At 35.4% G+C, this 24563-nt stretch overlaps 1 protein-coding gene across 2 annotated transcripts in view; it reads left to right on the plus strand.

Moving 5' to 3' along the window:
• The window catches only part of LOC5577454 (cytosolic carboxypeptidase 6), a 73220-nt gene that overhangs the window by 37758 nt on the left and 10899 nt on the right, over nt 1–24563 (plus strand). The window contains exons 1-2 of one of the 2 annotated variants that reach the window (XM_021854440.1): nt 22064–22283; nt 22370–22435. In XM_021854440.1, coding sequence (XP_021710132.1) covers nt 22223–22283; nt 22370–22435 — 127 coding nt within the window. In that variant the 5' untranslated portion in view covers nt 22064–22222. Of the gene's footprint in view, nt 1–22063; nt 22284–22369; nt 22436–24563 lie in introns of those variants that run through there. The other variant, XM_021854442.1, reaches the window with a different exon arrangement.

Consider the following 24563-nt stretch of genomic DNA (forward strand, 5'->3'; position numbering starts at 1 on the left):
AGTAATAGATTTTTTTTTAACACTCAAAATTATTTTTACTTAAAATATTACGAAAACCCTATTTTTTGGACCCGTTTGCCTGTAACTCAAAATTCAAAGCGATGACATATAGTTTTTTCGACATTAAACTAATTTTGTGTCTCTAAATCAAAACTGAAGGCTATGATATGTATTTTTCTCGACATGAATCTACTTGTAAAGGTCAAATAAATATGTTTGAGCAGAAATTGAATGTTTTGATTACACTCTAAATTAATTTTACCTACAATATTACAAAAAACCCTATTTTTGGACGCCTTTACATGTACTCAAAATAGTTTTTCCGACATAAAATTGATTATAACAGTCAAATGAACACGTTCGAGTAAAAAATCGATCAAACTCAAAATTTATTTTACACAGAAAACGTATTTCCAGATTTTTGTGTTTGTACATCAAAAATAAATATCACGGCTTTAAGTTTTTCGGCATCAATTTACTTGTAGAAGGCAAATGAACATGTTTGAGCAGAAATTGAAATTTTTGATCCCACTCAAAAATAGTTTTACTTCAAATATCACGGAAAACCCTATTTTTAGACAAAATACATTTCCGATAACACTCAAAATTTATTTTACCCACAAAAACAAAATTGGAGGCTATGATATGTAGTTTTTTAGGAATGAAATGAATATTTAAGAGTAGAAAAATAGAATTTTTACTATACCGTAAAACAGGGTAACTTTGATAGTTTTCTCGAAGAAAACTTGAATATTTATGCTTGCTGTGTCAAAGAATTATAGTTTGTATTTTCAAAACAAGTACTGGCATCCTAGCGAAGTCCTGTTTGATCTTCCGACCTTGATGCTTGCTCCTGCGGGAGCGGGTGACGAGGGCAGGATCAAACATGTCGCGCGTCAGTCGAGTGAAGTGAAAAAGTTCCGCGATCGGTTAGTTCTGTTTGATCTTCGACCTTGACGATTGCTCCTTGGCAGTGCGTCAAGAAAGCCCGAGCAGTCGTCAGTTGTTTTCCCTCTCAGGTCGTGCGCCTATTTTCTCTGAGTGCTTTTATATAGCCGAGCAAACGAGTTAAGCTGAATGTGGATTGTTGCTGCTCAGTCAAGGATGACGGATCAATTGGTGAGCTCGTTCCATGCTACTATTTCTAATCTATAAAATATGTATGACTGCACATTTAATCCATACAACGGTAGGACGTAAATATGATTTTTCAACAAACTATGAATGGTTCGTCACTGTGAGTGTCGACATAAACTCTAATTCATGAATTATTTATGTTTAACATTTTTTTGTTTTCAAAACACCCCTTTCTTTTTATCTTTATTTTTGTAATTATAAAAAAAAACTTTGAATGGTTCGACACTACAAGTGTAGACTTGCGAAAGGTTCACTTTATTCAACAAACTTTGGATGGTTCGCCACTGTAAGTGTCGGCATAAGAATAAGAGTGTTCTATGATGTTCCAGCCAATCAAGTTTTTGTTTCTTTTCAAATAAGTAAAATATAATAACACATGCTTTCGTCCTGACAGCTGTAGGAATGTTACATTTAGATATTTGTTCAACAAACTTTGAATGGTTCGTCACCTCAAGTGTCGGCATAATTTTCCTTTACATAGAAATTGTTCATATCAAATGAAAATATTATATTTTCATAAAAGCATATTTATATTTGACAAAAAACTATTTATCATGGTCTAATCACTTATCAAAGTGAATCCTTTGACCCAACGATCCTCCCCATTAACAAACATCCTTCCCAGTAACCTTTGTGGAGATGCAGAGGCAAACACGGTCTCCAAATAGCAAAGGTTACACACTAACATTCCTTCCCCCAATCCCACCTGACTGCAAGGACGTGGCCGGCGCCGTTATTGACCCTGTATAAATAGAGGCACTAAATTATGCACACTGAAGAAGATTATGCCAGCCGAACTTCTAGTTGATTCTTTCAGTGTTGCGAAAAACTCAATTTCTCACAATTCACGCTTGAGATTTTTCATGCGTGAGTTGTCAATCACGCAACTCAGCAGTCAAAAAATCACGGATGAGTTGGCTCACCTTTTTGACTCATTGTCTCGTATTTCCACAGTTTACTAACACACGGCAATAATTTCTTGTTAGTCTGGTAAAATTATAGTAATCCTTTCTAACGCAATCAACAATATTCGGGTTTCACGAGTTTTGGCCGGGTTTTGCGACTAATCATTTTTTACGGTTTGAGTTGATTGAGTTGATTTTGCATCAAAATCTCAAGCGTGAGATTTGCGAAGCAGATCTCTAATGAGTTTTCTCTCTCGGGAGAGCGTATTGATTGACATTTGAGTGCGAGTCTATCAACACTGGATTCTTTGTGCATTTTCACTGACTTCGGTCAACCACGGAATAGCAACCATTGATATGTGTAGTCAGTCTAAGCTAAGCTAAGCTAAGCTTAAAACAAGTACTGGCATCCTAGCAATCGAGTGCAGTTGATAAATTACCAAAAGATTTATTTTGAATGGAATTATAATTTTTCATATAATCGAAAATCGGCTCTCTGTTTTGGGGTAACTTTGATGATGGAGTATAAATCGAACAAAATTGAATGAATTACGGAACATTTATAGGGCATTGCATACCTCTAGGCGTTTAACGTAATATGGAAATTTCTGACTTAGATTACAAAAATGGTCCCAGTTTGTGAAAATGATGTTCGCTAAAAGATTTGAAACCATATTCAAGTTCTATGATAACTAGGCTGTCAAAGATAAGTGACCAACTATTATGTATGTAAATGTTTCAAAAATGCAAAAATCGTTTCAATTTTCAAAATTCGTATATAAAGCCTCAAATGTTCTCGATTCAAATGAAAACAGTTCTTACATGAAGTGTCATACTAATATTCTTTAGTTTTGCATTCGTTTTACTTAACCGATTAACAGAAATTATGATATTTGGTTTACTACGTGGTGGGTAACGCACTATCAAAGTTACCCGCATTATCAAAGATACCCCGTTTTACGGTACTCAAAATTGTTTTACCTACAAAACAATATAAACAACTTATTTCCCGAGTTTATTCGTTTTTAATTAAAATCATGTATTTTTTTCGTTCGAAGTCAAGTGAACATTTTTGAGCAGAAATTTTATATTACATTCAAAATTAGGAAAAAAAATTAAAACATTTCGAAAACCCCTATTTTTTGTCCCCGTTTGCCAGTAACTCAAAATTCAATGCGATGACTTATATTTTTTTCGACATTAAATTGATTGTGAAAGTCAAGTGAACATGTTCGAGTATAAAAATAAATTTACACTCAAGTATTATTGTACCCAGAACACAGCGTATTTCCTGAGTTTTTTGTGTGGTTTTCTGGGTAAAATCCATTTTGAGTGTTATTTTTTTATATATTTTTATATTCAAACATGATACGTTTCCCAACCTCCTCCTCCGTAGCACTTATGAGGGCGTCGCTGAGTCGGTGGCCTCTCATTAAGTATGTGCTACCTCAACATTTACTTCCCCTATCCCAAGTTACGGTAAAGATGGGCGTGGCCAGGAATAGCAATATTCATGCGCTTGTTAATATTGTCCATGATTGGGTCAAGGTTTCTCCACAGCCTTGTCCCTGAAAGCAGTCTGGATGAAATTATCAAACGAAACATTATTCCCAAGTAACCAGTAACCCAAGTAAACATAAACACTAATAATAAGCCCCTAATCAGCATCATAGATGCATACACAAATGCTTGCATGCCTGATAACAGCACTTCTACTGCATATAAACCCTATTACTGCATGCTTCTAAGCCTGATGCAAACAGGCATTAAATAAGCACTATATTGGCTCTATATTCGCATATATGGCATTTTTTAATGTCCTCCAGTGTTTTGACAGATATACCACGTGCTTTGTGTTTGCATGTAGTGGTAAGAGGGAGTCAAAAATAAATCTTCTCACTACTACAATCGCAGGTGTTATGACGGAGTAAAGTGATGATTTAAATTGGTCACTTTTCTTCCCAATAATATTCATCTTATGTGGCCGAAGGAGCAAAGGAGCAGGGCTTCATCAACTCAACAAATACGGGTGTCAAATATAGAGCCAATATAGTGCGAATATAGAGCAAATATAGTGCTTATTTAATGCCTGTTTGCATCATGCTTAGAAGCATTAATTATGCAGTAATAGGGTTTCTATGTAGTAGAAGTGCTGTTATCAGGCGTGCAAGCATTTGTAGTGCTATTATAATGCATATATGCATCTATGATGTTGATTAGGGGCTTATTATTAGTGCTTATGGTTACTTGGGTTGTTGCTAGTATCCAATCTACGAAGAATACCGTAACTACGCTAACGCTATAATTTTTATATTCAAACATGTTCACTTGACTTTCACAATCACTTTAATGTCATCGCATTGAATTTTGGTTAACAAGCAAACGGGTCCAAAAAATGGGGTTGCTCGTAATATTTTAAGTTAAAGAAATTCTGAGTGTAATCAAAAGTTTTAATTTCTGCTCAAACATGTTCACTACACTCGAACAAGCGATTTAATGTTGAAAAAACTACATGTCATTGCTTTGAATTTTGTTTATTGTTGAATTTGAACAAGTTCAACTCTCTGAGGGGGGTTGGGTGTGCAGGTGTTAAAGGATGAAGGATAAAAGAATTAAAATAAACTGGGCTAAAATTATCAAATTGTTTGCCCAGTTTTCGATTATAATAGTTATAAAACGAGATGTCAAAAACGAACTCCTAAACAAGTGTGAGCAGATGCGGACATAGGGGGTTGAAGGGATGGCAGCTCCGATTCACCCTACTATGTGACCATTTCCTAACAAAACAGAACTTTTGAACTTCAAACAGGTTTTTATAACAAGCCCCAAATAAAATTTGGATCACCTTTCTTCGCTTACTCAATCTCGAGATTAGCCCTTCATTCTGAAACGTAACCCGCTTTTTAGTTTCGAATTAATTGCCGGAGTTAGATATACATTAGGATATACACGAAATCAGAAACCTATTTCAGACACCCCTTTTACGGAAAACTTTTCAATTAATTTGCTTTAAATGCTCAACAACCACACGGAGAAAACGAAGTACTCAAATTTGGGTTCATTTGACCCAACTCGGCACGTTTGTGCGTTACCCCAAATTTGAGTTAATAGCCTAGTACTCAAAATTGAGTAACTGCATTAAATTACACCAGTGGGTAGTATTTACCCAATGCCACCTCGAGTGAAAAAACTAAAAAATAGGTAGTTTTTAATCAAGACGACATGCAAACAAACAAACAAATAGTCAAAAACGCTCCAGTTATTTTCTTATAATTAGTGCAGACGACTAACATTCATCATTTATTTTACGACATTACTATTACATTTCATTTTATTCATTCCATTACTGTTAAATCACATTCACATCAATCAGCGCGTCGGTCCTGGCAATCTTTCTGGCTTGCACAGCAGCAAAAACAGTTGGAACGGCGTCGCGGTAACTCTTTTGGAAGCAGCTTAATATTGGTTCCGGAAATCGTGCATGGTGGGTACAGGAACGGCAAACAGAAGTTGAAACGAGGCGCGAGGACTCGGAAAAAGCCACTTCTTTATTCTGACAATCTTTGACATCTGAAAAAGAAAGAGAAAATATACATTATTTTTCAGCACACTTAACTCTTTGGTGGACTTTTACCTCTAGTAAATCCAGAATATTTGCTGTTCAGCTGCCGGAGCTTTATATGAAACAGTCAGGAACATGGATGTAGCACTTAATAATGTATGTTAAACATAATTTTAAACATTTCCGGATTTTATTTTAAAGAATATTACGGTTTTTCCACTAACCCGACTTACTCTGACGGTAATTTTTTGAAATGATCAGCGTTGACATTTCAAAATGGCTGATGCGTTTTTTCATCCAAAATTGAGTTTAAACTACTCAACGGCTAGTACGCAGCGCAAATGCCATACGTTGAGTTATTTATACTCAACTTTGCGTTTTAAATGTGTTTGTTATTGATTGTTTTGATAACTTGTGTGATTAATCGATTGGACTGCTATATTGGGGCAATTATTATATTAACTCGATGAATACCTGCAGTAGTTCAAACAAAATAGTTTATTATTTAAAAAAGAAATTACATCAGTTCATATATTAAAATTGTTTGAGGGTAATAAATTGAACAAGTATGTTTTTACTCAAATTAGAGTTTCCGTTAAACAACTCAAAGTTTGGGTTAAATTGACGTATTTGACAGAATGAAAATCACCCATTTCGTCAGTTCAACTGCCTTTACTCATTTTTGAGTATAAAAAAACTTATTTTTGAGTACTATGTTTTCTCCGTGCAGATAGGACTTTCTGTTAGCTGAATGGCAACAAAACGAAATCCAATCAACTTTGCTTCGGTCTGAAAGCATAGCCGTACGCAGATGTAGAACGCTGTGTACGTCTGAAAACTTTTGTCCAGGTAAATCTAAACAGCGTCAGAGTCTCGTCGCTCAACCTTGCATGCAATGATGTGAGTCTAACATACGGTACAGTGAAATATCCCAAATATAGTTTCCATTCATGGTTCAGTTGAGCTCAGTATAGTAACCATCAGTGGTGTTTATGAGTTCACTGTGCTTAAAAGGTTTACAAGCCCATTTACCGCTTTGATGGATTACCTCCCACTGGATGAATGGATTTCGCTAGGGTGCCCGATTCTATGAGAGACCTCTAAGTGTGAGAATGGAACCGATACTTTTTTCCAAGACCACCATTAGGGCATCTACCCTGAAAAGAATAACTTTCACCCATGAGGCCATTTGCCTTTTGCTTGCACAAATTCCTACATACATCACCTAACACACCACCTGACTGAATACGTTCAGTTTAGTCTTTAGTCCTGCTACACAATCTATCTCCCCGTTTATCGGTGAACTATTGAACTTTGTTCGCCGCCCCACCACGTGTGTTAGAAGCACTATACCTTCAGACGAATAAATTAACACCAAGCTACCTTACCGTGTAATAAAATCATGCATTCCTAAACGCAAGCCACATACTTACCACGATGATGCCACCAAACAACTCAACTCGACGTTGCCCTCTGATTGGCAGCATGTAGTGGCACTCCTGCCAGTTGGACGAAGGTCTTTCCCAAACTGCGGTTCACGGACCACAGAATGAGGTAAACTGAAATCCATCATGGCCGACAGTGATCCTTTAATTTGTGAATAATGATATTTTTACAGTTTACTTGTACCGTCACTAGTCACCGTGTTGCCTCCATTCACCGTGCATAATATAGCTACCTAGATAATATTTATAAAATTCTTACAAATTGTTATTTGTTAGTAAAAAAACACAATAAAAAGTAAAGAATTAGTTACAGTCCTTTTTTTTAAAGAGTTGAGTGTATGTAATCAAATTTATCTAAATTATGTTTGATAATGAGTTTGTCAACACCCTTCGCAGAAAAAAGATCTTCTTTGTCATTTTATCGCTCTGAAACCTTTCATTGAGATGTATTTTATAGTATGAGACAAAAAAATCATGGAACCTTAAAATTTTTATTGTGTTTCGGTAAAAAAAACCGTGCACTAGGACAACTTCACCGGTAATCCAAATCACTGGTTGTGTGAGTGTGTAATCCAATTATCACCCACTGTTCTTCTTCTTGGCATTAACGTCCTCACTGTGACAGAGCCTGCTTCACAGCTTAGTGTTCTTATGAGCACTTTCACAGTTATTAACTGAGAGCTTTCTTTGCCAAATTGCCATTTTTGCATTTTTTTTTATTAAAAATAATAAAAATAAAAAAAATATTATATTACACCGTCTCCGTGGAGGAACGTTGAAAGAGACTTCACCGAGAAGAGTAGGACAGTCGAGGTTGCCACATATGGTGTCAAAGATAAACAATTGCTGCAGCTGGGTCCTCCTTCGTATATCGTGTGGCAGATACGATTATACTGCCCATAAACGCATATTTGTCCCATATAGAAAGGAAATCCAGCAGATATGATACTGATATGCTTTTATGGGCAGTATACTCTATGCCCAGGGAAGTCAAGGAAATTTCCATTACGAAAAGATCCTGGACCGACCGGGATTCGAACTTTGTAGCCGCGGACTTTGTAGCCGCGGACTCTAACCACTCGGCTAAGGAAGGCCCTCCCTAATAACACCCTCTGTCCGCCAGTGATATTATGGAAGAAATCTTTCTGCAATACTTTTTGATGCTCTTGCAGAAAGCTTTAGTCCAGGAGTTAGAAGGTGATAACTCTATTGGAGATCCAGTGACCCATTTCAGAATGCACAATAAACCGAATCGACAATTTAGCCGGAAAAAAGTGTTTTCTCTGTTTTCGTCGATTTTAGACGTTCGATGTCTCCAGAGAAGTTATTCGTAATGAACTAATCTACGATGACGTCACGCTGCAACTTCCAGCGGGAAGAAAACCTTTACTGCGGGCCGTGTTTACAAAAAATGAACGATTTCGTTGTGCATTCATCCAATTCACGTTCATCCGGTGAACATTCGTTGTCCGGATGTTGGTCCGGATGTCATTTAATGTAAACATTGCCCGCATTTACAACAGAAAAGAAAAAGAAAGTCGAGGATAAAAGAAGACCGTGGATAAGTCCATTGAGTTATGCATCTTTTAAGAAAAAAGTTGAAGGGTGGCCCTTATTTTAATTAAAATTTTGACCTAAACTTATTTTATTTGATGAAATGTGTGGCTACGGTCTTCTGCAAACTTTTAGAAAATGTTATTTTGAACAACTTTGTTGAAGACACTTTTGATCTAACTCTTCATTTGAGCTAAGTAAATTGATTTTCAAAGTTTTAACTTAGGGTGGACCCAAAAAATCAGTTATTCTGCTCTAACTTTTTTATTTTCAGTTTTACGTGAATGTGGTCTTCAGAAGAGTAGCAGAGAAAGTAAAGATACACATTTTTGCTGAACATCGCATGTTTGTAATTCTTGTGATTTTGAAGTTATAAGCAAATTTAAGTGAAAAACTATGAAATCTTTAGATGCCCATAACTCATGGAGTTGGTTCGATAAAATTTTTCTTTTAGTGGCATTAGAAAGGCCATACAATATGCAACTTTTGCTGTAAAAACTGTGAGAACTTAATTTTTGTAAATTGAGAAAACTCACTTCAACAATACACTTAAAAAACACTAAATTTGCTTGTAACTCACAAGATTTCAAAGTTATTGGCGTGCTGTCTTCAGCAAAGTTGTAGAATTTAACTAGATCTACAACTTTTACATACACCACTTTTTAGAGAAATGAGAAACAAAATATGAAGAAATGATGATACGATTCAGATGTTATATTTATATTTATTACTATAAATCATTAAGTTAGTATATCAGAAGTCGCTTTCATATACTTGCTGTTGTAAACATTGTATAGTATTATGATTTTATTTATTTATTTATTTATTTTTTATTTTTTTTTATCAGTATCATTCCAAACATAACATTCATTTCTTATATCTAGGTGTTCTGTGTTATTAGACAACACTATCATCCTAATTTGGTAAAACAAATTTAAGATTTTATTAACATTTTGTTAACAACAAATAACATTTCATTTGCCGTAGCAGTTCAGATTTTTTAAAGGTGAGTTGATTTCACCTGCTTATAAGAAAAAAAACGCTTGAAATAAGAAAAAAAAAAAACGCTTTAAATTATGATTTTATTATTATTTATCAGTACTCAGTGGCATAATTCACATATAATTCAAAATATAAAATGGTACCAATGCAACTTACGAAACTTTAAATGTTTCCTTATTGTGACTGCTACTATTTTGACTGAATACGTACAGTAGTGTCCTGGGGTACAGAACTGTGGAAATGGTGGAATAATCTAACATTATTAAAGAATCCAAGGTTATCAAAAAGTTTGCAGTTTTGAATAATTATTTATAGAATGAAAGTACAATTATATTGCTACTACTTGAATAATTTTGTATGAAATAATAGTAAAATGTATTATAAAGTTCTATTTTTTTTTTATTTCACATTTATCCATAAGGTTCGATATGAAAAAGTTGTAGATCTGGCTAAAACATACAACTTTTCTGAAGACAGCATGCCGTTAACTGTGAAATCTTGTAAGTTACAAGCAAATTTAGAGCTTTTTAAGTGTACTTTTGAAGTGAATTTTCTCAATTTACAAAAATTACGTTCTCACAGTTTTACAGCAAAAGTTGCCTATTGTATGGCCTTTCTAATGCCACTAAAAGAAAAAAATTATCGAACCAACTCCATGAGTTATGGGCATCTAAAGATTTCATAGTTTTTCACTTAAATTTGCTTATAACTTCAAAATCACAAGAATTACAAACTTGCGATGTTCAGCAAAAATGTGTATCTTTACTTTCTCTGCTACTCTTCTGAAGACCACATCCACGTAAAACTGAAAATAAAAAAGTTAGATCAAAATAACTGATTTTTTGGGTCCACTCTAAGTTTAAACTTTCAAAATCAATTTACTTAGCTCACAAGAAGAGTTAAATCAAAAGTGTCTTCGACAAAGTTGTTCAAAATAACATTTTCTAAAAGTATGCAGAAGGCCGCAGCCACAAATTTCATCAAACAAAAAAGTTTGAGTCAAAATTTTAACTTAAATAAGGGCCACCCTTCAACTTTTTTCTTAAAAGATGCATAACTCAATTACGAATAACTTCTCTGAAGACATCAAACGTCTAAAATCGACGAGAACAGAGAAAACACTTTTTTCCGGCTAAATTGTCGATTCGGTCCAATATGGAATGGCTAGAGAGACACGTCTATTTAAAAGTCACTTTCACCAACAATAAGCTTCACATGTGAGCATCACCGTTATCAAATGAATAATGATAATACAAACACACTTCCAAATCCAAAGATATGCTCTTTGGAACTGGCACGTATTTAGTGTATAACAATAAAGATCGGAACAATCTCACCAGATTTATCCAAGATGACTACGACGCTGTCTACCCAAAAATTCGAATCATTTTCTTCACCTTTCCACGTAGTACATAGACACTGGGTCATCACTACCGCTCACTAAAAATTTAACTGATTGACCATCGTCACACTGATGACGCTGTTATAACTTCCCAAAGCATCACTTTTCTTTGAAATGTGTGTCGAATAGCATAGCACCATTAGCCATTTTGCTCCTTCATCGACCGAATTGAAAACAACGCGCAACCAAGATAAACGTGACAGCGAATTCAAAAACGCAGACGCTTGCGCGCACAGCCTGCTGCGATCCGATGATAAATAGTTTACAGGGTGTCCGCAAAAACTTTGAAGGCATGGCTCTATGCAATCAAGCGGAATAAATTTAGTATTATCGCCTGGTTCGATATATTGACCTATTATGTTTTTAAACAGTGAATGTGACACATTTCCGATTTCAAATATTTGTAAAATCAAGCTAAACGTGTTGAATGGTCTTCCGGTGGTCCAAATCACTGGTTTCGTCCAAATTTTTGGGCCATGTCCGTTTTTGGTCGGTTCTGGACCATGATTCAAGCTGTTCCGAATCTGGTTTGGCATACATTTGTTTACCAGTTATTCTCCCTGAGCTTAGTAGTCTAAGAAGTAAAGGCGCAAAAGTTGAAGGCGTTTCCAGAAGGAAGGCGATCATCAGGTTATTTCGCCGGGGAATCCTTTCAAGAATTTGCCGTATGATTCCACCACGAATTTCTACGGGAATAAATCTGAAGATTCCTGAACGAAGTCCCACAACAGAAATTTCCAGCAGCTGTTACCGAAGTTTCTCCGATGTGTCAAATAGGATTTCCACCAAAAAATCTTCCTTGGATTTCTTCCAGGAATTCCGCCGGGGATATCTTTCCGGAATTCCTTTTCGTCCAAAAATTCCTTCGGGGATTTTCCTCCAGAAAATCCTTTTTCCTCCGAAGATTCCCTGTAGAAATTCCTCCAAAAATCTCTGAAGATTTGTGCTAGCAAATTTTTCGGAGATTTCGCCTAGGGATTTCCTCTAAGAATTCATTAAGAAATTCCTCTGCAGATTTTCTCAAAAAAAAAATCGTTTTGGGATTTTTTCCGGAGATTTCTTTCAGGAATTTCTCTGGGGATTTGCATCAGATTACCTCAAGGGATACCACCGGGGATTTCAAGGATACTGCCTGGAAAGTTCCTCGAGGTTTCCATTCGGGAATTTTGTTGGATTTCCTCCATAGTTCTTCCATAATTCTCCAGGAATTTCTCTAGAGTTCCTCAATAAATTATCCTGGAGTTCAATTAAACGCATCCAAAGTTTCTCCAGGAACGCTTTTCTTGACATAAACTTAAGAATTCTGCTGGTTCAATTCAAATAATGATTTATTTTTGTTGATCACATCAGAAATGGATCGAAAAAATAATATAAAAAATGGAACAACTGGTGCATACGCGTGCGGTTTGGTCTATTTAATTTTGACAGGTCCCATTTTGGTACAATGAAGTTGCCCTTAGTGTAGCGTAGCGGGTGCAGGTCATATGGCCATGCCATGCAGGTCATGCAGGCCTAACGACCCTTTCTGTTTAACGACAATTTCGGCCTAAAGACATTCGGCCTAATGGCTTTCGGCCTAACGACATTCGGCCTAACGGGATAGAACCCGATGACTTGAATGACTGTTTTTCTGATTTTAAATAGATTTCAGATTTTTCCGCCAACTTTTCTTGAGCGCTCTTCAAAGAATATAAGATTACGATTCTATTTAATGACACATTGATTTAAAAGTTTGGTCGATCCAATGCTGAGGAAATTAGACATGTTTTCAAGTGTGCTTTTTGAAAAATATCTCAACTTTAGGTAAAAATTTAGTATACAAAAATCAAAAATGTGTTTGGAAAAATACCTACGAAGTAAGAATAACTCTTTGCCTTTCAAAGCTTCAATTGGACGTGCAAACACGGAGATATGGACAAAACATTTTTGTATGTTTTTAAGGAGATGAACCAAATTTTTTGCACGGGAGTGTAACTCCAAGAATTCTTTCAAATGTTTCTCAAGGAAATTTCATAAGGAATCCTATCAGATTATGTTCTAGCAGTAGCACCCATAAAAGTGTTTTACCGGAAATCTTCTAGGAAAATACTCTCTGTATCACTTCAAATAATTTTCACTAAAAAAATGTTCACTATAAATGCGTTAGACAAATCATACCCCATTAATATGTTTGTGGATTTTTATAAGGATTAAACCTTAAAATTCTCCAAAGGTCTGTTCAAAATTCTCTACGAGTTTTCGCAATAATCATTCAAGATAACCCGCATTAGAAAAGGCTGTTATTAATCAAATTTTCATCTAAATAATTGGAAAAGTTCTATTAAGTGGCTTTTCGTACTTGGTGACTTTGGCACAGTATTTCCTCCAGAATATACACCAGAAGATCTTCTTTGATTTCGTTGAAATTCAGTTAGATACAGCTTCGGAGTAAGAAATCAAGTCCTATCAAAAAGTTTCGTTGCAATTTCTTGGACCAAAATATTGGTATCATCACAATTGCTTTTCCATACTGAATTTCTGGTAGAGAGTTACTGCCATAAGATCAGAATAGAAATGCAGTCTTAGTATTACTAGGATATCTTGCCCAAGAAATTTCACTTCATAATTTAAATCACATTATAATAGAAATTTTCTATATAAGTAGAGTATTGTTTTTTTACTAATGTCGACTGAAAAAATATCTGAAGCAATTTCCTTAAATAGCATTTTGCTCTTATATTCGATAGCATTTTTAAGGCTATATGGTCGGGGTTCTGCTAAACCGCACCAAGTGCCATTTTTTCCCAAATTGAGTTTTTTACACCAGAGGACTCAAATAACCATAACCTTTCTACCATAAAAATATAGAGTCATTTGAACAGCCCCTTGTAATCTAAGGTCACAATTTTTCTTTGGAAGGACATGTAAAACTGTAATTTTGTTCAGCCAGAGTGAACCATAAACCAACGCACGTCAGCAGAGCGAATTAGTTTTTCTAATATAAAGCAAGATTTTTTTAATTTTCTTCTATATCCTTACAATTTATCCATTCCAAGCAACTCATAGAAACAGAGGCCACTGAAATTGGGCAGCAATTGACTAATTAAAATTAAATATTGTTTCGGTGGCGTTGATCTATTTTCTTTGAAATTTTATCCAGCCACACCGCACCAAGTACTGTTTATCACAAAATAACATTTTGACATGATGTAAAGACATTGACATGCAATAAATACATACATTTTCTTGTTACATAATGTGTTAATTAATTCACACAGGAGCCGTAATGAAATAAGGAATTAATTTCATGTGATACTGTATGCACAACTGAGGTGGACTTGGTGTACTTTTCAGAAAATAGCGTTATTGACATCAAGCCCCGTCTGACAGAGTGCGCTTGACTTGTTCCAAGTTTATCATCCCTTATTAAAGAAGCGAAGATGACCTAGCGTTAGCACACTAGATTATCACTCAGAAGGCACGAGTTCGAATTCCGTTGAAACTTTTTTTTTGTTGTTTCATCCGATGGCAATGGAAATCAATCAACTTTTAGATTCTATGGTTATTTTTATATGGCAGGTAAGACATCAGCAGGTTAATTTACAGCTGAAATGATGGTCATTTCTGGTGTACACTTCACGCATTGAACTGTGAACTTGTTCAGCAAAAGTGCATCAAATGGGAGCTACTTGGTGCGCTTTGGCAGAGCAAATTCATGCACGGTGCCCCGACAGACCGTTATTATGTAAAAAAATTGTCCATCAAATCTGAGTACAGGGCTCGATTCCTGAGGTCATTATGCACCTCTGGACCAATTTTTAAAAAAATCCCTAGGCGGAATCTCGAGAAATCCTGGTTTGAAGTTTTTGACTTAAAATTTCAATATAATTTATATACAAATTACACAATAGCGCCGGGAAAACCTAAAAAATATCGCTCAAAAAGACGACCAAACTGTTCTTAACTAATATATAATTGTTATAGTGGTTATATTTATAAATATGTTTAACTAACTTAACTAACCAGATTGGTTTGAGTATGTTTTTATATGGCTTAAACCAGTAAGTTTAGTTCAATTGAATGAAATCTAAAAAACTAAATTTCAATATAATGTTGTTGTTATGGTCGATAAAAGTAAAACTTTCAATGGTTAATATTATTTATTAACAGTCCATTTTTCGACTTTCACACTACGTGACCAGCCCACTGAAGTCTGCCGTATTTATTTTATTTGAAAATATTAGCTTCTTTATACATATGGTACTACTCTTGATGTATACGTCTAGTTTTCCACCGAGCATTGTCCTCAGTACTTTACGTTACAATTATCGTATTCTGTATACTTAGCCACAACAGGGTTTTGACTACACGTAGAGCATCATTCCCACATGCCAAAAGTGTTCCAAGATTAACATAGTTTTCAACAACTTCATAAAAAAACCCCAATAAGTACTACTAAAGTTTCAACATCACTGGGAGTCCTAGTTCTTGTCTTACTTAGCTTGTTACCATGTAATTTGTTTTTATACAATTCATTGTCATCTGTTTATTGAGGTCCGATTGATTTAGCTGACGGATTCGCGCGTTTTCGTTGCCGGAGAATTTTTTCCCCCTGTTTTGGAGCGTCTTGCTGGGTAGTGCTTCGAGAAGCCCAAGCAGGACAGTTCGGTTTTGCGTCGTCCGATAGAGTTTGTTGACGGTTTCGCGCGTGTTTTCGTCGCCGGAGATTTTTTTTTTTCCCTTTGTTTTGGAGCGTCTTGCTGGGTACGTATTTGGGAAGGCCCAAGCAAGACGGTTTATTTTCGGGACGCCAAGAAGTTTTGCTGTCAGTGTCAGTTTTGTGTTCAGTCGAGAATGGATGGCCAACTGGTGAGTTCGTTTCATGCTTATGATAACACATATTTTCTTGAAAGCGTAACTTTTATGTAATATTAAAACAAACTTTGTATGGTTTGTCACTATAGGTGTCGGCATTATGCTTTTTTCTTATACAATTTGAATATACATATATTTTTCTCTTTTTGACATTATTAAAAATTATCCTTTGAATTGTTCGACATTGTGAATGTTGACGTATTTTCTAAAACTTCTACCATATCGAGACAAAATGCACAGTAATACTCATATGTAATTTTCAAACAAACTATGTATGGTTCGTCACTACAAGTGTCGGCATTATTCCTGTTTCATATAAGTTAAAATATATAAATGTAATTTTCAGTTTTCGTCATTAATAAAAACGTCTTTTGAATTGTTCGACATTATAGATGTTGACGTAATTTTTCCAAAAACTTCTCGAGACAAAAATACAAAACTAGCTTTAAATACAAGTCGTATATTTCCCCCTTGTCCATGGATCGCATCACCGACCAGAGGTGACTCCCAGATCTTTTCCTTCCTCACTAATAAACACCCTTCCCGTGGTGATTGTGGAGATGCAGAGGTACTCTCGGTCTCTAGAAGCAACAATCATTACACCCTAACATTCCTTCCTCATCCCAACTGACTGTAAGGACTTGGCCGGCGCCGTTATTGATCAATAATATTAGATCTGCTAAAATTGCACTTCGAGAGTAAGCGGAAACTCCCATCCCTTATTCATTTGGATCGTAGTGCAATTCTTACCAGTTCCGATCAATCACGGAGTAGCAACCATTGACATGTACAGTCAGTTTATGCTATGCTATGCTATGCTATGCAAAACACCCCTTTCTTTTTACCTTTATTTTTGTAATAAAAAAAACTTTGAATGGTTGGACACTACAAGTGTAGACTTCCGAAAGGTTCACTTTATTCAACAAACTTTGGATGGTTCGTCACTGTAAGTGTCGGCATAAGAATAGGAGTGTTAGGAATGTTTCATTTAGGTATTTGTTCAACAAACTTTGAATGGTTCGTCACCCCAAGTGTCGGCATAATCATGTTTATATCTCACAAATAATTATTTATCATGGTCTAATTGCTTATCAAAGTGAATCCTGTGACCCAACGATCCTCCCCATTAACAAACATCCCTCCCAGTAACCTTTGTGGAGATGCAGAGGCAAACACGGTCTCCAAATAGCAAAGGTTACACACTAACATTCCTTCCCTCAATCCCACCTGACTGCAAGGACGTGGCCGGCGCCGTTATTGACCCTGTATAAATAGAGGCACTGAATTATGCACACTGAAGAAGATTATGGCCAATCCCAGTCAAACTTCTAGTTGATTCTTTGTGCATTTTCACTGACTTCGGTCAATCACGGAATAGCAACCATTGATATGTGTAGTCAGTCTAAGCTAAGCTAAGCTAAAGCTAAGCTAATTCATTGTCATCTGTTTATTGATTTCAAGGTCGCGTTCGACTCAGTGACGCAAATGTATCTGTGGCAGGAAATACTTTAATATTAACTGGGAAAGCTGATTTAGCTGATATATACAATCAAGTGTATAGATTACATACGAGGTGTTAACTTCGTTTGTGATATTACATAAATCATAAAAAATGCCTTTCGAAATTTACTAGTCACATTCTAATGTATATACTTTTGCAGGCTTTGTAGGCGATGACTTTATTGGAATCGATCGCAGCGCAGTTGAACGGGCTTTCACTATCTTGAAGACACACAACTAAGATAAGCTTGTGATGCCATTCAACCTACCCAAATGTACATGGTTGCATGAAGAGAAAGAAGCAGGTTCAGTTGTGTTGTGGCTGAGGCAGTGCTTGAAGGGGATGTAGTTGAAATTGTCGAAGAGCCTTGGACGTGTGACAATTATGTCTCCCATGCAGTAAAAACACTTGTTCTGGCTACGATTATCAACTTTTACGGATTACGTAATTAGCTTGAGAACCCATTACTTGCAATGGCAAATAACATTTCTACACTGTTGCCTAATAAAATCTTATCTAACTTCATCCATTCTCTCTTTCGTAAATAATTTCGCAATAATAAACACTACTGTAATGTTTCTATCTTACGATATCGCAATGCTTTATCATAGAAAGTGAACTGAAAAGTGTTTCGAAAAAAAAATCAGTTTTCAATTATAATAATAACAAAATACATGATAGTAGGGCAAGAGAGTGAGAGTCCAAGTGATATTGAAACTCGGGTAGAACTAGGCATTGAAATTGTTGAAGACTTTGTAAATCTTAGAATACTTCCGACATGTGACAATGATGTTCCCCGATTAGTCAAAATCATGTTGTGGGTGAGAAAACAGAATACGTTAATTTTAACTTTACGTTAAAATTAACGTATAGTAACTTGACGTATACATCAAGAGTAGTACAAGACGTACAAAGAAGCAAATAATAATAAGAAAAATAAATATGGCAGACTTCAGTGGGCTGGTCACTTAGTGTGAAAGTCTAAAAACAAGCTGTAAATATATAATATTAACCACTGAAAGCTTTACTTTTTTCGAACTAAAAAACTAAAAACTAAACCAGTAAATTGAAATTGAGTTTTTTAGATTTCATTCCATTGAACTAAGCTTACTGGTTTAAGCTATATAAAAACATACTAAACCACGCTGGTTAGTTAAGTTAGTTAAACATATTTATAAATATAACATCCATAACAGTTTTATACTAGTTAAAACGGCCAAACGTCTTTTTGGACCATTTTTTAGAATTTCCCGGCGTTATTGTGTAATTTGTATATAAATTATATTGAAATTTTAATTCAAAAACTTCAAATCATAATTTCTCGAGATTCCGCCTAGGGATTTTTTTTTAAAATTGGCCCAGAGGTGCAGAATGACCTCAGGAATCGAGCCCTGTACTCAGATTTGATGGACATTTTTTTTACATAATAACGGTCTGTCGGGGCACCGTGTCATGGTTTTCTTCGATCATCACAATTTTAAAACACATCACTGTTGTCTTGTTAGAATCTATGTATGAACGCGTGAGGACCTAGATTCAATACATATCAAAAAGTTTTATGAAAATTAATAACTCGCTTATTCAAAGATATATTATGGAAAGCGTAAGAGTGCCGTTGCATTAATTGTTCACACGGATGCACAACACAACAGCGTTTCCAGACCTTTGAATAACAAACGAATCGTTCCCAATCATAGTACATAAATATTTGTGACATGGATTCTTACATGCATGGTGATGATAAACATCATTTGTCTTCAATTTTACTTGTGTTGTTGAAAACTAGGAAATACATCCAACCATACCGAACCATGAACCATATTTTCCGATTTTTGTTCAGCCAGAGTGAACTGAGTGCTTCATATGTTTAAATAAAATCCAATTATATCGATAATTTATCATGATTTACTTGTATATTTGATCTCGGGTTACTTATTGGACACTGTTAATCGCATGTAAGCGATAAAAAATAAAAATTAATCGTCCGCGATCAACTAGTACACGATAAGGATTCAAAGTCAAATATATCAGAATAATGTTTTTGGCACTTGGTGCGGATTAGCAGAACCCCGACCATATGGTCGGCGTTAAGTCAGAGGAGACCAAGTACAAAACTTGGGAAAATTGGATTATTTTCTCATTAGATGCGAAATTACCTTACCTCCGTTTCACTTTGACCAGATTTGATGAATGCTGTAAACTGCAAGAGATATGTAACAAATTTACTTTGGAAGATCAATAAAAACCGATAAAAATGTGCAGTCAGAGTGGAGCAAGTGCTTATTACCATGATAGCGAAAAAGATCAGCGCGCTGAGGAATGCGAGGAAATGAAAAACATTTCAAGAGATATGCCAGCTTTTTTGACATCGAATGATTCTTCTACTTATCTATCAATAGAAATTTATAAATATTACTTAATTCGGTGCATTTGATTTTGATTTTTGACCATTTACCATATTTGGATGGGTGATCAAAAATTGCAACAATTTCTGTGCAGACAAAGTGGACCAATTTTTGAAAAGCAATAAATTGATTGATTATTGCATTTTTGAGTCACTTTCAGAGTCCAATAGAAGTTTATGGTAGTTCTATGGTGTATGTATGGAATGTGCTAGAACCCGCTTATTGGACCAGTAGGGTAAAGGCACCGGTTTTGGCCAGCCTAAGAGAAAATGTCAATAAAAATTAAATGGGAAGCCGTATTTATACTACAAATATGTCAAATGTAAGCTTCCAATCCATATTATGTGTGTAAAATATCAAAACTGAGCTAAAACCAACTGAGCTAACCGCTTTGTAAATCCCGTTGGTTAATATAGGCCTACGGAACCAGTTTCGGCCAGAGATTTAACTTCGGTTCCTAAATTGGCCAATTGCATTGATTTCTCATGAGAGTGGCCAAATTAGGAGTGCCCTGGCCAAATTAGGTGTATGGGAGTTAAAATTATAAGGAAAATTAATTGTTTTTCTTATGTTTTGAAACAATTTGGACGAGTAAATGAATGTAGCTCTATCATATGAATGTGATCTAATGAACACAAAAGATTTCATGCTGATTGGCTATGTAAAACGGTGTATAATCCACTATGGCTACAACTGGCGTATGGCCAAAACCGGTGCTTCTACCCTATATTTTGGTCAGTACTTAATATTTTCACTTGGTCCACTCTGACTGAACACATATTTGAATGTTTCTGGTCTTTAATGCCCTGACCCTGCAAAACCTTAATTTTCAAGCTATCGTAATGTCATTGATTTCGGTATTGACGAATGGATTATTAAAGAATTTACGATACTGGTGTCGGAGGGTCTTGATAATCTGCTTATCTTAGAGATATGCACCCAGTTCGACCATGCAAGCATTAAATGATTGTTATTTTCCTAGAAATTGTTCAGTCAGAGTGAACCAAGTACACATAGTCCATCAAAAAATCGTTCTATCAGAGGTTTGGATTATGATTTTTCATGATTATCACTTCTTATTTAATTGATTGAAAGTAATACAAAAATGTGTAGAAGTATTGAACCAATATTTAAACGAGTTCAAAAATTACAGAGCGTAAGACTTTAAACCCATTTTTTCCAAAAATATGAAAAATGTTACTTGGTTCACTCTGACTTAACGGCGACCATTCTAATGCTCACTTTAGTGAAAGTTTTTGTGTAATTTATTAAGAGTATCTCATGAAATTATGGCATATACCATAAAGGGATTTTTTTTTTTTTGGAAGAATCACTAGAAACATTTCAGACATTTTAGGTATGTTTGAGAACTAGGTTTATAATGATTTTTTCTATAACTGTCTTAAGAAAATGTCATCCGAAATTGCTAGACGAATTTCCTCACCAATGCAGTAAAAACAGATCCTACATTTTTTTTTTTGATACATATATACCCTTACAATATTTCAGCTCCAGCGTTTCGTTAAACATTTTAAGTGTATAGATTTATAGTTTGATTTTGTCAGTAATTTCGTTGAAAACTCTTCAATACTTTCCAAAAAAATTTCTTGACAAGTTTTCGGCAATGCTGAAAATGATATACTTGATTCTTCATAATTCAATACTTAACAAATTTCTTGGAAAATCTTTTAGACTTTTAATAAAAGACAGCTCCAGAAAAAATCCCAATACTAGAAAAGTTGAGAACTTCTAATCAGTTAGAAGAAAAGCTCACACTTTTTCAATTGCTCGTTCATCCGTTCTATTCCACAGTGGCTCGAAAATTCGTAATCTCAATTGTCTCTTATAATACCTTATGATGTGCACCCAATTGCAACGTGTATGTCAATTTTCACGTATAATATCCTATACGTATAATAACCTAGACGTATAATACCGTATAATACCTAGACTAATGTGAAATCAAGAATCTCTTTTCATGAATAGTGCATATTGTAAAAGAATATAAAAAATGGTACATTCGTCAAACCACATTCCCATCCAGAACCACTTTGTTACCCGCTCCGTCTTTCGCTGAGCACATCCGGTATACGTTTAGTTTCCTCTTGAGGTACATGATCCTGCCACCACAATTCAATTCACGTTACGTTACACAAACCTCGACATCTAATCAACTGCTGGTGCTAGCTGGTGCAGCAAAATTAAGTACCCACCTACACATACCTTTCTCGAGGATGGATAGCTTCCTTCTCAAATGATGGAAAGTGAATAGGTAAGCCCATTTTAGCGGTTACTCTCCATCAGTGCGCGATCTGTATCGGTTGGACGTTAACCACACTTTAGGAGGATATCCGGATCCTCCTAACAGAGTGAAGATAATCGGAAAATTTGGTGAACCGTCGGGTGTTCAATTTTCGAATTAGACTCATTGGTTGTGGTCATTTTCGGAGTGAAGATGTTCCAGGAAGCATGTGATCCGTTGAAGCATACTAGCATGTATCAGCGGGCGGAAGAAGGTCGCGGTTTTTTTTCAGATATAAAACATGTTTAGGATAAATCGCTAAGATTTACTAATTGGGAATTTATATCTGTTTTGTTGCAGACAGTGAGGATAGCGATGGAGAAGGAGGACTTGGTAATGTCAGTCGCGTTATCATTCGACCACCAGGTAAGTGATATTTGTGCTAAGTGTGTAATCAATTATCTTTCAAGTATTCATTATTTTCAATGTTGAAACATAATTTGGAACTGTGAAGTGAAGAAATTATTAAAAGAGCTTACAAAAGCTGAAAAATCATACATAATGCAAGTTTAACATTGGAAATTCAGAAAATTTAGTGTGAAAATGTGAAGAGGTTTCCCTCTAAGCATTGCAGCTGTGTGGTCATTTACATTAGGCATTGTGCCGAGGAGTGTGGGTTCAATTCTCATCTCAAGCCGGAAAATTGTTCATTGACATGTTTTCCGCTTCTGCCGCTGGGCATTGCATACCCTGGATTAGCGCTTAGAGATCAAAGAATTCAATAGTGATTTTATTGGTGATAGATTCATGTATGAAAGCCGTTAAAGCTCCAGTCTATCTCGAAAAAATATTTTCTTCTCTAGAGTTAAAACTGTTTGTTTCTGAATATTGGTAACGAAACTGTGGCTTACCGGTTAATCAAATTATATTTTCAGGACGTCATAGTCACTATAAAGTGTAATTGAAAGGCTTCATTCTGTTCTAGAAATTCATCATAACCATATGACAAAGAAACGAATTTTCTCTATGACCATATAATTGTCAATCGGCAGAGATTCAAAACCAGTTCATCAGCAGATCACCTGGAGGTATAAGTATTAGAAATTATTCCTATATTTACGCTGTAATCAACCAAATTTGTCCGTAATCTCGAAGTTTTACCGAAAAATTCCATCAAAAACTCCTCTTGGACTCCAGAAAAATGTATGGAAATTCCACTTCAAATGCCAACACTTATTCCGTCTGTTGCATTCGTTTTACGACAGATAAAATTGTTACTCTATATTTTGTACGGCACATCAAATTGTGAAAAAAGTTTGAAAATACAAGTTTTCTTTAAAAATCAGTAAAATTTATCTGAGAGCGATTCATTGAAAATATCTCTGGATTGGATATTAATGAAGAGAAATTGTTCCAAGACAAAAAGATAAAGGATTGTATAGAAATGGTATAAACGATTTTTGAACTGCAATTCACAAATAAATTAGGAATGATAATAAATCTTCGAGGTTTTAGTGGAATACCTATAAGTAGATGAAAAACGGAACTAGTACACGACACTGAAGACAATCTTACAGTTGAGGTCGAAATACGCGGATCTGTCAAAGGATACACACTCTAGTGGAATTAAATGGTAAAGTACTAAATTCGGTTTTTCATCTACTTAAATTAATTAGATTTTCATTAAAAAGTGTATAAAGAGTGATTTCCAGCAAAATTTTCTGAATTTCGAAATTTATGGAAGAAATTTTGATTACGTTATTTCGCAGATTTTAACACACAAACATACGTAACATTAAAATAATTTTAATCATACAGCGAAATAACTCTCAAATATAATGTCTGTTAGTTGGCAAACGGCTCACTCGTGGATCTCACTGGTTTCCGTAAGGCGAACATCAGTATTGGACGTGAATGTTTAAGTGACTATGTTTTTTTTATTGATAATTGCTCTAGCTTTTACGTATGCTTGTCTGTGGAAGAAGATTCCTTCTTATTGAAAATCTTGTATGTTCCATAAAGGAATACGTAAAGATTTCTCTAGAAAGTTTCTAATGTTGTTTGGATAAGTTCTAGAAGCTATATATGGCAAGGACGAAAAGTCATCATAAAGAAAATAAATAATAATAATAATTCCAGAAGTTGGACCTTCCTTAGCCGAGTGGTTATAGTCCGCGGCTACAAAGCAAAGCCATGCTGAAGGTGTCTGGGTTCGATTCCCGGTCGGTCCAGGAAGTTTCCTTGACTTCCCTGGGCATAGAGTATCATCGTTCCTGTCACACGATATACGAATGCGGAAATGGCAGCTTTCTCAGTTGATAACTGCGGAAGGGCTCATAAGAACACTAAGCTGAGAATCAGGCTCTGTCCCAGTGAGGACGTTAGTGCCAGAAAGAAGAAGAAGGGGTTAGCAGATAACATTTTTATCGAAACAATTTGAAAGAATGGTGCACCAGATATTTCGATTGAAAACTAAAGGAGATCTGTAAGACATTGCTTCAGAATTGTTTGTTATTTCCTGGTACTCCATTTAAAACTTCAAAAAGTTTAGCTT

The sequence above is a fragment of the Aedes aegypti genome, chromosome 3, assembly GCF_002204515.2.
Source record: "Aedes aegypti strain LVP_AGWG chromosome 3, AaegL5.0 Primary Assembly, whole genome shotgun sequence".
Taxonomy (NCBI): domain Eukaryota; kingdom Metazoa; phylum Arthropoda; class Insecta; order Diptera; family Culicidae; genus Aedes; species Aedes aegypti.